The sequence below is a fragment of the Chanodichthys erythropterus genome, chromosome 20, assembly GCF_024489055.1.
Source record: "Chanodichthys erythropterus isolate Z2021 chromosome 20, ASM2448905v1, whole genome shotgun sequence".
NCBI lineage: Eukaryota > Metazoa > Chordata > Actinopteri > Cypriniformes > Xenocyprididae > Chanodichthys > Chanodichthys erythropterus.
In genome coordinates this window covers 10,802,554-10,821,388 of record NC_090240.1, presented here as the reverse complement: position 1 = coordinate 10,821,388, position 18,835 = coordinate 10,802,554, and the positions used below count along the sequence as shown (strand labels likewise).

General features: G+C 36.5%; 1 protein-coding gene across 3 annotated transcripts; it reads right to left on the bottom strand.

Moving 5' to 3' along the window:
* Positions 1–5,754: 5,754 nt before the first annotated feature.
* Positions 5,755–12,817, bottom strand: hmga1a (high mobility group AT-hook 1a). Of its 3 annotated transcripts, none has more exons than XM_067371178.1 (5): positions 12,697–12,817; positions 11,690–11,796; positions 10,190–10,282; positions 9,313–9,372; positions 5,755–8,257 (listed from the first exon to the last, which is right to left on the bottom strand). In XM_067371178.1, the coding sequence occupies exons 2-5, from the start codon at positions 11,777–11,779 to the stop codon at positions 8,192–8,194; spliced, it is 309 nt and encodes a 102-aa protein (XP_067227279.1). In that variant the 5' UTR covers positions 11,780–11,796; positions 12,697–12,817; the 3' UTR covers positions 5,755–8,191. The 3 variants fall into 3 exon arrangements, with proteins under 3 accessions (XP_067227279.1, XP_067227280.1, XP_067227281.1); XM_067371179.1 differs by lacking the exon at positions 12,697–12,817 and adding an exon at positions 12,085–12,196; XM_067371180.1 differs by lacking the exon at positions 12,697–12,817 and adding an exon at positions 12,183–12,195.
* Between the last annotated feature and the right edge of the window lie 6,018 nt (positions 12,818–18,835).

Below are 18,835 nucleotides of genomic sequence, written 5' to 3'. Positions count from 1 at the left end.
TAGATGAGGTATCTATGAATTAGTTGCGTATCAGTGGGATCCATGGCTGAATAGTTTTGTTGTTTTTTTTTTTTGTTTTTTTTGCAAATGTTTAATTTTAATTCATTGTAAATGTTCTTACTCAGACTGTGGACATCACCATCAGAAGAGAATGTATCCTCAAATCTCAGATGATGTACCTCGGCGAACCTCTTGAGCACCTTATCAAAGAATACCAGGTAAGGGTATCTCTCTCACTTGTTCACAACTTGGGTAAAGTTGGTTTTATATTCGCACATTCGGACATCCGTATTCAATAGCCTTGTTAATCAAACTACATTGGACATTCACAAGTAAATATGCCATTAAAACAATACTTGCCTATTTTGATCGACTGTGAAAAATGTTGTAAGTTGACAATCGTTGGTTGTCAATATCATGTCGCTGCTTAAAATTCGCAAAAATTAATTTATTGCACATTTGTTGGAAAGTCCGAATGTGTGAATATAAAACCAACTTTACCCAAGTTTGTTCACACAGTTAACACCTACAGACTAACATGGTCATAGTCTAGGTTTTCTTAGCCATATTTAATAAATAGGGGTGTGACGAGAAACTCAGCTCACAAGAAGAGATTTTAACACTATTTATAAGAAATCTTTGATGCTGAATTATGACTGAATTTTGAACTGTAAACACTTAGACCATGTCCAGACGTACCAAAACAATCTTTTTTTTCCCCCCTGTCTTCCCTGGAACAGTGTCAAAAAAAAAAGTGCTTCCAAACGAATCCATTTGCAAATTACTTAACACCTATATGCACACGCTACTTCATATTCCAGGCCTATATGTGGCGCTCTTTCTGCAACAGAAATTAACCAAAAATGGAGACGAGCACAGTCTTCAGTCACTTTCACTTCCATTCATAGCATGACTAGACTTTCACCACTGCTCATTTTATAAAGGCCGCCACAAGAAAACGTGTCCTTGTTTACATTGTATAATGTGCTGTTGGATTGCTTTTTATTTTGCAATTATTTTTGTCTGCCATCGGACATGATTGCAGCACGCTAATATAACGTCAAACTAACATCAATGATCCAATGTCATTTGATAATCTAGCTAGTTGTACGTTTTTCTTGCGGTAGCGTTTCTACAATAAGCCTTGTTAAAATTTACTATAATCTGTTCAAGGAGTTGCTAAGCAGACAGATTAGCTAGCTAGCTAAGTTGTCTACTTCCACTTTATAAACAAGGGATGAGGGGTGTGCCTGGTCCTCTCTCGTCCTTCATTGTCATCACTCCTTCTTTTATTCTCCCGTCACTCCTCCTTGAGAGATCCGAGACCGGTGTGACATGCTGCTAACACTGATCTTCCAATTACTCACCGGCCTCACTTCGCTCTCACGGCTCTCACGTGCCTATTCAAGTTCAGTTTAGAGTGTATAAGAGCTTGGCACATTATGATCTAACATGAAATCGGGAGATTTCTGAAACTATAACGTACTTATTGTCTCTTTCTTTTTTATGCAGGAAAAACAGGTTGAAGAACTGGAGCAGAGACCATGGCGATCTTTATCACTGGGAAAGAGGATCCTCTCCATCCACCAAAAGACATTAAAATTGCCATCGATGGAACAGAGGTCCTGAACCAGTTGCCCTCTGTTGAAACCGCTTTTGCCATGGTCTTTGGGCTCATATACACATTTAACCTAAAATATCCGAAAAGGCTGCAGTTCACCTTTGAATTTGTGCAAAAGGTCCTGATGGAGCTTGATGGAAAAAAGATGACCCCAGAAGTCACTAGACTGACCACCCAGCCGTACAGCACAAAGTATGCAGAACTGAATTGCACAGACTTGCTTGATTTTAATTTTCCATTTGTGGTTAAATTTTATGGTGTTTTATAGCCAAGACTTTGGATCCTTTTTGTAAGAGGTTGCACTTACAAGGCTACATTTTCACAGCAGCATTTACAAATGTGGCTGCCCAAGTTCGATGGCTACCAGCCTCAAAGGCCAAAGTAGGCCAAGTGTTATGGACAACTGGAGAGACTGATTGCAGTGTTTTCAGTGATTTGTATGAAAGAGTTTAGATTTTTAGACCAATGGAGAGGGCCAGAAACTTGCTATATTGCATATAAATTAGTTGTATTTAAATGTAGAGCTTACAGCTCTGTATCAGTGTCTTAGGAGTTCCACTGTTTACTGTCTGAGGAGCAGTTCCAGGATTTGTCTCTGGTGTTTAGCTGAAAGATACTGTTCATCATCATATACATTTGTACATAAACAGGTATACAATACCGTCTTAACATTTCATTGTATTTTAATTGATGTTTTATGGTGAAATGTGTTCTGTCAGGACAAACCTTCCTAATTTAATATTACTACTAATGTGATGTCATCAAGTGATGATTTGATTATTTTGTAACAAATTTGTATTTTTGTGTGAAGCAGATTGTTAATATTCATACATTGAACATCTGTTACAAATGTCAGTTTATTGAACAATAAATATAATGTGTTCTAAAGGAAAGTGTTATGATAGTCATTGATCAAAATGTTTTAAAGGCATTTTTTTTTTTTGAGACAACCTAAAATAATTAATTTACTCTGACATATAAATATTAATTTGTTCTAACCTAAAATAATTAATTTACTTTAACCTATACATATTAGTTTAGTTTTTTTCTAACTTAAAATAATTAGTTTGATCAACCTTTAAAAAGTGGTTGCATGGATTTAAACTTTTCAGATTAAACTAAATGAAATGATTTACTTTGAGTCAATGTCAAATATTTTGTGTGATTGATTACTTCAATTTTTTTAAGTTGATCCAAGGTTTTTATTTTTTCAGTGTGTAAGTTTTACTTTCAATGACTTTTCAGACGTATTTAAGTATAAAATATTATATTATCTTTAATAACATTAAACAGGTCTATTTCATGTTTCCTCCAAACATTTTTTTTTTTTTTTTTTAATTATCAAGCAGGCACATGAAAGGTCAATGAGCAACATTTATGAATTGTGTGTGGCACAAACAGCAGAATCTCTGCTTGGAGAAAGTTATCTGTTTGATTTTAGCCAAATGAAATATACATTGTCTATAGGAATTTGCATTTGTTGTGCATACTGAATTGAACAGGTTACAAACGTTTTAAATAGATTTGTCCTCAGGTTAAAGAAAACTGAATGTTTTGGATGCTCAGTTTAGTATACTTTGAAAATCAACAATTATTAAACACATTTAAAGGGGAATCCAGTTTTAATGGAAAAGGAAGCTGAAATAAATCAACAGCTTATAGTTAACAATCAATTGTTTAAAAAGTGAAGCCAAACTATCTTTACTTAAAATGTTCTGATACTGAACATGTTAATTTCTTGTCATTTCTTGGAATACAGCCAGGTTTTGTTTTTCCTAATGGGCACATATGTCATAGCAGAACACATTTTACACATGAGGAACACCAATGTTTAGTCAATAATTCAAAAAGGTCCATACTTTTAAGCTCTTGATTATAAATTACTTGGCCTTATGAAAAAGTAGTTCTTGCAATTGTTTAACCATAGCATTTGTTACAAAAAGGATATAATACAGGTAGACTATTGATTGCATGTTTAGGACAATGTTAACTTTTTTCTGTCTTTTAAAAAATCTATTCCCTTAACAGATTATAAATTCTTCAACAAGTTAGTTAAATGTAGCACATTGTAGCACAGTAAATAGAATAGAACGTGATAAATTCTAGTAAAGGTGGTCATGAGAAGTTTAAAAAGCTTGCAGGATCATCATCATATTTCCCCCTCTTTTCATCAGTTTTTAGATCATGTTTGACTTTCTCCATAGCGTTTTATTACATTCTCAACAGAATTCAAAAGGTTTGCACATGTTATCATAGGAACGGCTCGCGCAAATCTTAGCAGACTTTTGGAGCGCGCGCCACTCAAAAGCTCCGACTGCGCGATGTATACAGTTAAAAAGCCTGATTCTAAGTTTCGGTGTGAGGTTTAGAGTACCTTCAACATCTGAGAAGTGCCGGTACGCAAGAAAAACGAGGGTACGCTACAGATTAAAATATAGCTAGAAGTGCCGGTGCGGCCCACTTCGAGCACTGAGTAAGATCGCGTGTGTGTTTGAATCCAGATCGCGATCTTTTAATGATTAGGTAATCACAGGCCCGGATTAAGAACACGTTGGGCCCTGGGGCTATAGCAACACTAAGGGCCCCCTTTCATATGATTGCCATGCCACAGTATCTTGTACCACAAGAATTTTTTTTTTTTTTTTATTGTTATTATTTTTATATTTTTTACAAATTTCATTTTATCAAATCATTTTATATAAGCACACTAAATATTCCATGCCATTTAAAATATTTTAAAAATATTTAACAAATAAAATATTTAACATATTTTAAAATTGTATTGCATATATTGCTGACACAATAATTCTTTCTTCTGATTAACACAAAATAAACTATTTTGAAGAATGTGGGTAACCAAACAGTTGATGGTCCCCAGTGATTTCCACATTATATATATTTTTTTCCTACTATGGAAATGAATGGGGACCAGCAACTGTTTGGTTACCCAAATTCTTCAAAATATTTTCTTTTGTGTTCAGCAGAAGAAAGAAACTCATTCAGGTTTAAAACAACTTGAAAGTGAGTATGTGACGACAGGATTTTAATTTTTGGGGTGAACTATCCCTTTAAGGACAAGGGTCCGCATGCTAAGTATTAGGATGCTGTCACTTTAAGACCTGCACGCGTCCGATTTTCTCAACTCACTTCAGACATAACCAACTGTGTTTATGTAAACCTTTTGTGTATTTGACAGCATTATAGCTCTATCAGACGTGAAAGATGAAGTCCAGTAGTCAGGTGCTGTTTGACTGGCTTGTGTGCACGCTTTGGGTGTATGGGGTCAGAAAAAGCGCATCTCAGAACAGCACACGAATGACATGTTTAACTGGCAGGGCTTTAAAGCACATGCAAATAAAGAACTTTTGTGATTGCGAATAAGTGCAGTGTCCCGTGAGTAACTCTACCGCTGTGTTAACGTGTGATCAGGCCCGGATTAAGAACACATTGGGCCCTGGGGCTATAGCAACACCAAGGGCCCCCTTTCATCTGATTGCCATGCCACAGTGTCTTGTACCACAATAATTTTTTTTTTATTGTTAAAAAAAATCATTTTATATAAGCACAAGCACACTAAATATTAATATTAATAAGTGCAGTGTCCCGTGAGTAACTCTACCGCTGTGTTAACATGTGATGTGAATGTGTCGAGGTCGAGTTGTACGGATGGAGGCACCAGAATTGCAACTGATAGAATGTGCTTCAAAGGCAGATAGTGGAGACAAGTCACACGACATTGGTGAATTTTAAATTTTGTATAATTTTTATAGTCTATTTAAAACACATGAATGATGACGCAGTCGTCTGGGCGGAAGTTTGATACTGTGACTCCGCCTCAAGGCTCCACTGACGATTCCTTCTGCGCATGCCCAGGCTCCAAACTTTTATTTGACGTAATGCGTAACGTGTCAGCGCCCATTTGTCGGCCCATTTTGGCTTCAGTTCAGTTCAATACAATTGAAGGAAGCGGTGTCGCGTCGTCCATGTATAGTATCCAATGCCTTGGAATTTTTTTTAGCTTTAATGAAATAGCATGAATAAGTCTGTTGCATTTCACAGGTAGTTTGAGACTGTATTTAGATTTTTAAAAATGTACTGTAAGGAAATAATACTTAAGACAATATGACCACTTTATGACAGCAGTTTATAATGTAATACATTTCTAAATGTCTAAGGTAAAGATTACATCGAGCCCAAGATTTTATTACATTCAGAAATAATTATGAACACTGTTACAAAAAAAAAAAAAGCCTACATGAGGTATTACACTGAGTTGATACAAGCAAGCCTGAAATCTGAAATACCCACAACAGTATTGTTTTCAGAGGGAGATTTTTAAAAACACCTTACAAATTCTAAATTATATTCCACAATGGAAAATTATATAATAATATACACACACGTTAATTAAATAACATGTTATAAGCTTTGGAGATTTTGAACCAAGATGATTTGACTCTGGCAGGGAAAAATGGAAACCTTAAAAAAGTAAAGATTGTAATTATGGCTAATTAGGAGAAAAGTATTGAGATGGAAACATTCATGTCTAGTCACACTGAATTCTTACAATAGAGATGCATTTGTTCCAAGCAATAACTTGAAATACAGCCACACCAAGATATGTACGAATTCTTAACTTTATTACCATTTTGAATATAAATTCCTGCAGTCCACAATAGAAAATGCAGAGTGTATACATTGAAAAGACTGATCCCAAACCAGTTGTGTGCACGGGCACATAAAAACAAGACATCAGTATTGAGGGGGCATGTTAAAAACCACTTTGTCAAACAGCCATAGTACCATCATGATCTAATAAATGGGGGCTCAGAGCTAAGCAACTAGCAGGATGTAGTTTATTACAAAGAGAAAAGAAAAGAAAAAGCCCTAACCTTTAGGTGCCACACTAAATCATTTTGTCCATGATACAAATCAAAAAGTCAATTCAGTGCACCAAACATACGTATAGAAAAATAAACTAAAAACACACAAACCTATATCTCTACCACAGTCTGAACTTGTTTTGCATCTCTGTGACTCAATGCAGTAATTCCTGTGGTGTGTCCAGATGTTTATACATGAAAGTTTCTGTTCATTGATGCACACTGCTGTAAGCAAAACCAGTTTAAAAAAAATAAAGCAACAAAAATCCCACACTGGAGACAGTTAGAAATGGATCAGACACTGCACTTGGAAAGAAACACTCTCGCCAAAGGCTGCACTGAGACCAGCTGAACGTCGTCAGGAAAGAGAAGAGTAATCCGTCATAGGCTGTTGTAAAGTGAGGTATGAACGTGACGGTCAAGTCCAGAGTAGAACTGACCTGGTTGCAGTATTCCGGGTTTAATTAACCATGTTTGTAGCAGCATTAAGTTCTGAGAGGAGACCCAGTCACTGGACCGATCAGCGTTCCCTGACATGGAATTTAACACGTCAAAAAAAAAAAAAAAAAAAAACCACACCAAGCAAACGTTGTCTGAGTGGACTATTATAGGACAGAAGTGACATGGCTGGGAAGCAAAATGGAATGATCTAGCATTTATAAAAAAAAAAAAAATAAATTATTAACTTTTGCATGCAATATTAACAGATTTGGGCTGATGGCATCAAATCAATTGCAGTGCATTTGTGGAACAAGGATCAGGCTGCCATACTTATGTTGGTGGTTAAAGAAAAAAAAAAAAAAGAAAAAAAGGCTGAGTCACTTCCAAAATTAAAACCAATCATCAAGCAAATGGTTCCTTAGCATATCCAGTAAGCGGAATTACACCGAAAACGGGCAGAAATGGGCTGACTACGCAGCCTTTGTGTGGCGGTAAATTTAAATCGCAGAAAGTGTAATCATGATGGTGGCGAGATGGCAGAGGGTGTTTTTATAAAAAAAAAAAAATAAAAAAAAAAAAAAAAAAAAGCTTCACAACAAAGCATTCAATGATATGTTGATTACAAGTTAAAAGTCCTCTAAATTATACTCACTCAAAAATACGCTCAAATTTTATTTCTAGCTTGAATCACGGAGTAGCTAAAAAGTTTAACTGGAGACATTGAGTTACCACACACGCACACACAACCCAAGTAAAAACAAACGAGTAGGTCAATTCACCTTTGTCCAGTACACAATGACATGAATTTCACACAACCTACCATATCTTATACTTGTAAAAATAAACTTGAATTCTCAAGGCCTGAAACTGTTGTTTGCGAAGAGAGAAAACTTCAGTATTTTGCAAATCGCTTTGTGTCAAGCCGCCATCAGAGCATATCTTTGTCCAGTATAACGACAGACGCTTTCGACCAATTACCCATTGAGTGCGAGACATATACAGACAGGCATACACATGTGCATGCATCCATGAATGGACATACAGTATTTGAGTCTTTTTCCAGTGGTGTTACACAGAGAAGGCGCATGAAGTGTGCAAGCCTCCCTGACACTAGGGGGCGCTAGAGCGTAAGGTGAATTGGAGGGCTAGGGTGGCACTAGTGTAAGGGGGGAGGGGGGAGGGGTCAGTCCAGCTCTGGTCAACAGGAAGAAATAACGTTGGATTGTGAGGTAGCACGAGTTGCTAGTTACTGTTCCTCTTCCTCCTCCTCTTCTTCCTCCTCAGAGGACTTGGATGGCTGCTCCTCCTTCTCCTGTATTGAAGACAACAAATGAGAATCATTTACATATTTGCATTAAAGCATGCAAAATATAAGAATGCAATGGTCACAAATTCACACAACTACAGTCTATCATTTTAAATACAAAAGAGTGAATGAATCTCAGTCATATCTCGATGGGCCTGTCCGAATACCCACTTGATGCGGCAGGAGGTGGTCTTAAAAACACCAAAGTTCAGTGCCCTTAACACCATCTCGAATACCACTTTGGAGCAGTATTCAAGGCTGAATCACGGAACTCACATGCAAGTAGAAAACTGGTCAAGTGCAAAGAACGCAAGTGTGGTATTTGGACAGGCCCAGTGACTCATAACTTCCGCTGCGTTCATTAATTTAATACAGTCTTCTGTGTAATTATGGGTCACAAAATAGGACTGCTGCCAACTTAACACTTTGCGCAAATGCTCAAAGACTCCAGTAGGACAAGACTTCTCCATTAAAACATTAAACTCGACCATAACAAAGGGTTTTAAACATGTTGCATATATGCTATTAAAAATCAAAACAGAGCTTCCATGTTTGAAGTTGGAATGATTAAGTGAAGGAAGTGTCCTGGCTTTCAAAGCAGGGCTGCAATAACTAGTAGTGTGACTCAAAGCCTGGGGTTTCTGTGACTCAACTTGCTGGATTCCTGCAGACATGTTTGAATGAGGAAAATCAAACTGCAATGCCAGAACTGTGCCTCATGTGACAGGAATGTAGTACAAAGACACAGGGGTGATGACTACACAGTGAGCTGTCGAGGAAATGGAGGGCGGCACTGGGTTCTGCTGGATTACATGCCAAACTGACTTAAGAGCAAAATAAAAGCTTTCAAGATATTTGATCTGTTCTTATAAACAAGACCTACAGGAGAAATTGAGAGCGAAAGAACTGCAAGAAATCTCTCGTGAGAAGCAGCCAAATATTTTCATTGTTGCCCATGGCAACTTACCACACAAACACTCGTTTAGCCTTGTGGTTTTTGCTAGAATGCCACACAGAACAAACCCTTAAAGGCACGAAAGAGAACACAAATGAGAACTTACAGCTTTCTTGGGTCGTCCACGGCGTTTTGTCCCTGCAGGTGCCGAAGCCGTTGCTGCTTTCTGAAAGAGAATGAGAGAATAAGCATGGTGCTACATGTGCAGATGAGCAGTAGAGGGCAGCGTTGGGCTTGTGTTGGCAGGTGGCCCAGGGGCAGTGGGTTCATTGGCTATTATATTGGAAATGGACATGAACAGCACGCAGTGCACTTCAGTTCGTCAGCCACCTGGTCCGGAGCTGAGAGACAGCTGGTACAAGCGGGTGAGAGAAACAGCAACATGCACACGCACACACAAAAGGACAAGGCAGTGTGCTTATGGGGGGAGGGGTTGGTGGGACAGCTGTTGTCATGACAATAGATGGCGGGGAAGAAGAGTGGAAGCGGGGGGTGGGGTTATCTCAGAGACTGCTCTGCTGATTGTGCACCTGCAATGCACAGCACTGGCTACGCCACAGGAAGCTAGCAGGAAGTCAGGAGATTCAACCGGAATTAAGCAACTGGTTTTGTCTGCAGACTCGAAAACAAGACTGTTCTGATCACACAACCAAAAAAAAAAAAAAAAAGACATGCCAACAATAAGACATCAAGAAATTAACAAGAATGTTTACATTAATAATAATAAAAAAATAATAAAAAAAAAAAAAGTTAATAAAATGTTCCAAAAGAGTTTTTGCAGAGATTCCATAGAAGAACCATTTTTGGTTCCCCATAGAAACATTGCAGTGAACAGTTCTTAGATTTTTTTTTTAATGTGAAGAACATTATCCAAACAACTTTCCACTATAGTATATTATTAATTATCTTTTTTTTTTTTTTAAGTAGGGGGCAAGTTTGGTAACTTGTCTTTGTGCACGCAAGCCACTGAAACGTCTACTCACTTTGCCCCTAGATGTCATGGAGCTGGGCTTGTTTTTGCTGCCCTTTGGTCTTCCTCTAGGTCTCTTCGGTGTAGGTGATCCACTTGGCTCCTGCTGCAAGAACATTGAAATGGGGTAAATAACTAGTGTTTTTTTTTTTTTTTAAACACATGTACACAAACAAGTTAAGTGTGGGTCACCATATACTGGTGGATAACTTATAAAGCATGTGCTGTCCATAGTTAACACAACTGGTTGCTACTTTAAGACCAACAGGTGGCATGCAGTCATTGGTTGCCAAAAGGGAATCGAATACACTTTAGACCACCATTGCCTAACTATCAGAAATATACCAGTTAAATCTGCAGTGTATGCATCTGGATGTGTGAGCCAGCTGCAAGTAATGCATATAAAAGCTTTGGTCTCTTCAGGGAGAGGAAACCAAGTTTACGTCAATATGTGGATGAGCATTTACGTCATTTGTGTCAGAGAGAAGTGTATATGAAAAGAACGATGATTATTAACAGGTATTCCTTAGTCATTTGCCAATTTTAACTACAAAATGTACCAAACCAGGCCTGCATTTGCATATGTTAGCTGTGCTGTCTTTAGTGCAAATGTTCATTTACAAAGTAATTATACTGTTAGAATTACCAAAATGAATCTACTGAAAGGTTGCATATCACCACCCCACCCACAATGATTTCAGAAATTAATCACCTACAAAACCACAAATTGAGAATCTGCAAGAGTTATTGCTTTCTGCATAATATATCGAGATGTATATATATATATTCAGATAAACGGCAATTAAACTGAGCATGTGACATATGGGAGTTGTCCACATGGCTAAAATCAGCATGAACAGGGTATTGTTACAACAGGGGTAATGGGCAAGTCATTTTGGTCACTTAGTTTCTTTAGAGTATTTTTTTTTTTACCAAAAATTAAGAGAGTGGTGCATAATGAGTAATCATCTTGTATGATGGTGGTCATGGATTACTATTCAAAGGCTCTGATTACAAGGGTGAGTAACAGAAACTTTAAACCCAATGCACTTTTGAGGCCCTATGAGTGACAGATGTATGAACCAATCAGATGCTGGCATTTCCCAACAGCCAATCAGTGAGCAGATGAAACAGTAAGTGGGTTACTGCTGGTTTAAAGAGATCATGTTACAGGCCTTGGTCATCCTGCCACTACAGATGACCACTGCACATGTTAAGTGTGTGCGCAATCGAGTTGTAGATGCACCAAAACAAAGACCCTAATATGGCCTATCAGTTAAGTGCTGAAACATTTAGCATCTGATTGGTACAAGATTAAATATCACTTTTTTTTTTTTTTTTTTTTTTTAAAGGGTTCAGGTTCTCATCAGTAGTTAGCAAAAAAAAAAACAGCATCCCCATTCGAGCATAATTTCAACCTAAAATACAAACCAAGGACAGTGTTTCCATGTCACCAATATGAAATCTATCATCCCATTCAAAATCAAAACGCCCCCTGATTGCACTGCAATACCTGTGGGTGTTTTCGTGGTCTTCCACGTCCTCTTTTCTCTGCTCCGTCTTTCTCTTTAGGAGCCACTGTGTCCTTGCCGGAATCACTCATTTTGTCTTACTGGAAAACTGCATGGAAAGAGTCGGTGGATTAGCACAATCGATTAACAAACACGATAACTAGTGATACAACAGAAACTTTATATACAGTACGCGAACATTTAGTAGACACTAAAAAGTGTAGTAAAATGAACTTTACAGTGCGTGTAATGAAACCGTACGGAACGACCGGCTTCTCGTTTGTTTACAACACACGCTAGGCCTGAGCTCGAGCGAAGTAAATCCTAACACAATGTCGGTTATAAGCAAAGATGCTTAAATCACGAAGTGTCCGTTTAAACGGTCGGATTTTAATACCTTAAAACGGCAGAAGTAAAATTCGTCGATGTTCGCTGTGCTACCGCGGAGCTTTAAAACAGAAAGCTAAAAAGGAGAACGGCGGTTTCTACGGATACCTCGCAGTTCCAGTGCAAACCGGAACACGAACACACAGCGCGAGATTCGCGCCCTTTTAAATCCCCGAGCGCGTGAAAACAAGAATCTGTTGTTTACACTGCAAAGAGATTTAATCGACTTAATGATATTATAAATAGGAAACAGAGACGAATTAAGACACCAAAGCTTTGTGAAAACATCGTTTGAACGATTTAAAACAAGCGATTTTGGCCCTTTGTTTCAAACCCCCCCAAAACGGTACCTTTAAAGAATTGCAAGGTTTTCTGTATAAAAAGAGTTCATTTGAGAAGAGTGTGGACTGAGTAAATTGTGCAGATTCTCGTAAGTAATAAAATCCGACGAAAAACGCGCCACACGAGCCCGCCAATCGGTTTAGTGTTTGTTAATCCTTTTAAAACGCCGCCTTTTAAAACAAAGCACCTTGTTCCCGTTTTTGTTTTCTTATTTCTGCTTTGCAGAGATTTAATAATACTAAATATAACTTAGAATGAATAAGAGATATTTAAAACCTACCTTTTTAAAATGAGCGGTTGGGAAGAAGTCCAAAGCGTGTAAACCAGCGCGGTCTGCAAGCTGCGAATGAATGAAAGACAACAATCGCCTTCGGGAGTTTCAGGGGCATTTCACGGGGTCTTCCACACGGGAAATAGATCAACAGGAGGCGGAGACAGTGACGTGCATTTGAATTGTCAGTAACCAATAAGCTGCATTGATGGTAGTGCCCTGCCAATCAAGACACGACCAACCCAGAGATCGTCTTGACCAACCGTTTTTGTTTGTAATGTTGTTACAGGTTTTTGTTGTTACCGTGCCTTTTTTAAGGGTTTTAAATGTATTATTACCCTTTTTAGCGTAATGTTAGGGTATTTTCGCAAGCAAAATGTACACACTTACACCACGACTGTTTTAGAGTTTAAAAAACATTTTCATTTTCGAGACCTCTAAATTAGAGTTTTGCACAAGAAAAAAAGACTAAAATGTTTTTCCAAATCTCCCATGATATCTGCTGTATTTTGTATTTATTGTTCTAGACTTTATGCTTTTTTTTTTTTTTTTTTTTTTTTACAGCTATATCTGTCTGCAGTAGCCAGTTGCATAAACTGCTTGAACTAGTCTTAAAAGTTAGTCATGTACATTTTATCTTAAAGACTAGACTTAACTTTTTAAAGTCAGTTACAAGGTAAAAGGTAGATCAGTCTAATTTGAATCAGAAAAGTAAGATTGATTACCCCTTGGTTAACTTCTAGCTGGCCAAACTTCTTAAGACAGTCTTAACATATAGTGGCTAAGTTTATGCAACTGGCCTCTGATCACCACTAAGCTGTGTGGGAAGTCATTTAAAATTATTTGAATGCTTAAATGAAAGTCCAGTAACAATCTCAAACTTTAGTTATAATGTTATTATTTAACAAATAATTTAATCAATTTAATCGAAAGTACAATAATTTTCTCACCATCATGTTCCTCCAAACCTTCTGCTGGATTACATGCCATACAATTTTTTTTTTTACGGTGGAACACAAAAGAAGATATTTTGAATAATAAGGTGGCAAAAGACATTGGACCCAAATTACTCTGTCTGTCTCTCTCTCCCTCTCCCTCTCTCTCTGTGTGTTTAGAATGATGGGTGAATAAATGATTTCTTTTTGGGTGAACTATCCCTTTAATTGTAAGAAATCATGAAATCATGATATTCATTGATGAGACACAGTGAGAACATGAAAAATATATTCATCATAAACACCATTTATGACCAGAACATTACTCATATGCTAGTATAATGATACACTTAAAGTAACACATGTAGTGCATACACATTTAATACCCTTTCAGCCTGATATCTGGTCTCAACAACATACGTTATATTTATTTATTCGTTTTTGACCAACATAGAAACAGTCTTTTTTATTTTATATATATATATATATATATATATATATATATATATATATATATATATATATATATATATATATATATATATATATATATATGATCATAAATAACTCTGAGCGGATATAGCAAACATGACTGCATGCATTTAAAGAGAAGCTTTACAGTGTTAAAGGCCTGAGACTTGTGAAAGGCTGGTCTTTTCCTGTTGAAGGCTGTAGGCTAAAATTTCTTTACATTTACAAGACAAAGCGAGGTGTGATGCTGCCGCTATTGGCACCCCTGCTTTGGGCAATAAGCATATTGTGTTGCAAATAAGAGTAAAAGCACAGCACCATTTAGCACAGCCTCTGGCGCATTTTACTTACCTGTGTTTTCACAATGGGCCATTTGGTCTACTGAGACATGTTTTAAATGCAAAATCATGCCACTTATATACCATGCAAATAACATGACTAATTCCCCCATTCTTGCTGTTTACAGACGAGTCATTGTGAGTCAGTGTGTATTCACTAATCAAATTATATATTTTTTTCAGTATGAAGAAGCCACTTTTGGAATGTCTTGATGACAAACAGAACAAACATTTAAGCAGTTTGCCATCAACATCCTGTCTAACTGAATATAAACTTGTTTGAGGCTGTTTTTCATTGGCACTGAGGCTGTTCTTTCCGAGGCATTTGTCATGTACACACCTCGAGCAATAGGCAGAGGAAGAAGTATGAATGAACAGCTGTAATGCTTTTTTCTGCTCAGCATGTGCTCTGCTGGCACTCAAAGTACTCTCTTATTTTCTCCATGCACTTCCTTCTTTTTTTACAGGCCTGCCTTCCACGCCCACTCATGCACACATGTATGATCACAAATATTCACCCTCTTGCATTATGTTTCTGTTGGTAACACTTGTATTCTCTCTGGATTGAATTAATGAAATGTACATATCTGTTGCCACATTTATTGCTGATTTTAAATATTGAATTGTAATCATAAAAGTAAAAGGAGAGTCTTTCCCAATTCAAGAAGACAAAAGCTGCACATGAATATACGAAGTAAGGTACAGATAACTGAATTAATAGCCTTTAAAAATAAGGCCAAACTATTAATAATACAAAAACACTACTGTGAAAATAAAATAAAATTAAAATACCAAAATAGTTGGGATATGATAAAATGATTATACATTATATAAACACTCTTTATATAATGTGTAGTGTTTTGAGGACACTCTATATTTATTAACAGAGTACAGTACACAGTGCAGACAGGAAGGGAAGTGGAAAATGTCACATTTAATCAATAAAATATAAAAATCACACATTCTGGTTGGCATACACAAAGTTTATTCACTTTGCAAGTGAAGCCGGTAATGTAGTTTGGGTAATTTCATTTTGAGAGCATACCATGCAACTGGTTCATATTGGAATCTACCTAATTTAACTGGTCTCTATACCAAGTAAAAGATAATTTTCCTAACATAAAGCAAAGATTGATTGGACACATGGTCTTTGCTGTCCACAACAAATGATATTGAAAGTGTTCCTCCTTCAAAAAAAGGACAAATGGAAAAGGTACTAGTAATTTTAACCCTAGAAAACAACACAATGCAATGCATAATTCAAAATACATGCAAACATAAGTTCCTTAATATTAACAATATTAAGCCCAATGTTTATGGACTTTTCTTAAAGTGTTCCTTTTAGAGAGCTGATAAACACATCTATTGTTTCTCTCTTATGCATAAATGTATCAATAGTTGCATTTTATTGCATTGTGCACTGCTTTTCCTGCTGTCCACAACTCAATCAGTGTGTTTTCAAAAGACTTTTATGTCATCTGTGAAGATTGACGGCTATATTCAAAATTTTTTTTGTTAAGACGCAGCTGAAATTCTGCAAAATAAAGTCATGTGAGAGTAAATGCAAACATACAGGTAATTTCAGGAAAACTGTTCCTTTAAGAAAACTAGTTCGCTTTTCCTGTTTCGCTTTTCTATAATCGATTCTTAAACTTAAACCACAGCTATTCTCTTGTCCTTTGTAGCACTTGTTTGGACTCACAGACGGATGCAGCCTAACCACCTAACAGGGCAGAACCATAGCTACTATTATTATCCCTCAGTTCTGTGTGGTTTATGGGTTTCAGTAGTATGAGTCACGGACACTTGAACATTAACATTAGTACACAAACACGTTGGGCTGGCACGCAGAGGATATTTTCTGAATGAAGAAGGAGGTCTCTGCGGAACAAAAAGGGGCGGTTCCCAACTTTGGGGTGTTGTCACACGGGAATAGGTGTTTTTCAACCTCTTTACCTGATTTGCTCAAATCGAGTGGGAGATTTCCGGAAAAACAAAAAGAGATATGCATTGTATATGAATGTAAGTGTATTGTTTAAGTTGTTTAACAGTTGTTTAATGTTCTTTTGCGTGAATATGCTTGCTAGCTCGTTGCAAAAAGCTCCAAGCAATCTTCCACTCACTTCTAGCGATAACTATTATTAGCTAACATTCGCTATTCTATTTGATGTATCTGTTAGTCACTTGATTTGTTTTAGTTTTGCCATTAGACTGTGGCTACAGTGTCTGTGGTCAATAAAATGATTATAAAGTTTAAAGTCTTCACCATTTCAGGTTAACACTTTTTTTTTTTAAAGCTTACACAAGGTCAGAAGGTCAGAAAGTAGTCTCATTAATGCATACAGCTTATACTTATACGCTGAGGCATTCATGTGTTTCTGTGTGGTTGATAGCCTATAAAAAACAATTACACTTAAAATTAAAGTTAATTATATCACAAGCACTGTCTAGCCTACGTATTCTCTCTGCTTGTCTGTTGATATAGTGCAGTGGTTATGTCATTTTAATATTTTATATATATATATATATATATATATATATATATATATATATATATATAATACTATATATAGCTTTTATGATGAAGGTTTACACTATGCACGTGAAATTTGGCATGCAAGAGATAAAAATAAAATTAAATAGGCTGTTGATCGCGTGCCTGTGTTCTTCTGCGTTATTCACATTGAAGAGCATCAATTATTAAACAAGACGTGTAGCACAAGAAGGCGATCTAGCCTTAAGAAACTATTTGAGGTGAAAAAGGTGAAGAGGTGAAAAAATTCTGTAGTAATTTATAGTAAATACTATAGTGTTTTTGAACCATAGTTGAATTAATTCGTTGTGGTAATTCTATACGCTATTGCTGTGGTAATTTAACAACTATAGTAATATAAACAAATTAATTTACCCAATACTGTACTAAGTTTTCTTTAAACTATATTATACTACAGTAGGCTACACGCAGTTTAGCCTACTGTAGTAAAAACTAAAGTATACAGCCTATGCTGTAACATTCATTAACAAAGTGTTGTAAATACTATAATATACAGTATACTACAATTTACTGGTTCAAAAACACTATTTACTATCTATTACTATAGTATTTTTTCACCCCATGTCCAACCAAATGACGCCAATTAGATAAGTTCAGACAAATGACTATTTGTCTATGTAAAATATATAGCCATATTGTGACAAAATTACATCCCGTGTCATTACAATTCGTAGGCTAGTTTATGCAAAATAATAATAATAATAATAAAATAAATAAATACTAGCAATAAAAAACGGAGTAGGCTAATAAAACTTAAATAAATCATATAATTCGCCCTGTCGAGCTATAAGCTACAGTTCCTGTAAAATAGTTCATATTCTTCAAAATAAATGAATGTATTATAGTAAAATGTTTCCATATATCGGAAGTCAAGCATGCAGCAACATTTTATTTATTTTTCATTATCTCGACATAATTGTTTCTCGGGGTCTAAACATTAAAAAAGTATCATAAGAAAACAAGAAAAAAAAATAATAATAAATGGCCTTTCAGGCTTCCGTACTTAAAAAAAAAAAAAACGCCTATCCTGGCTTCCTTTGGTTGGCTCGTTATAAACACCTCTCTCAGTTAGAAAACACCCCAAAATTGGGAGACGCCCCTCTTTTGTTCCGCAGAGACCTATACTTGGAATGAAGGCAGAGGGAGGAAGTGGAGCACAGAAACAAACCCCCGCCATTTTTTAAACCTGATTCACTATTACTGAGTCAACTCTGAATCAGGCAAACACAGGATGTGTGATTCTCTCAGAACAAATGAACGCACATGTTTATACGAAATCATAGTACACAGATGTAAATAAATACCAAAAGCTGCGCCCTCATTTTGCTGCGATTCATTATCACGGTAACTAGTGTAGATTATATTCGACAGGCACGCATCAGTCTGTTGTTCTACACGTTCAGAACAGTTAAGTTTAGCTATGGTCCAGATGCAGAAGTAGCATATGCTATATTTTCTTTACTGCAACTTAGCGATTTGTTTATATTAGCCTGTATTTTCATTTTAAAATGATTAAAACATTCAACCAAAAACTATGCCACATAGGCTATACTTATAAATTAGACAGGTTTTCCCAATTTTTGGTAAATCTTTTGCTATGGTGGCGAGTAATAGCAGCACTCCAGCGTTTATTTTAATGTAAATATATATACTTCTACTGCACTAAAAGTGTCTGGACATAAAGCCCATTAGAATTTTTGACTGTGGTCTCTTTGCGCAGCTGCATGACTGTAAGCTACATAGATAGTTATGGGGTACTTTCCTTACAGTAGACTAGTTTATCTACTTAAATGTTTCACGCTTTGGCGGACTCCACATTAATCTGTCCCACCACAGTTTCATAAGGGAGA

Coding starts and splice junctions, on each gene's coding strand:
- hmga1a (XM_067371178.1), bottom strand. CDS start 11,779: ATGAGTGATTCCGGCAAGGACACAGTGGCTCCTAAAGAGAAAGACGGA. Junction 10,283..11,689: donor GACCACGAAAACACCCACAG/GTATTGCAGTGC, acceptor ATGTTCTTGCAG/CAGGAGCCAAGTGGATCACC. Junction 8,258..9,312: donor GTGGACGACCCAAGAAAGCT/GTAAGTTCTCAT, acceptor TCTTCAATACAG/GAGAAGGAGGAGCAGCCATC.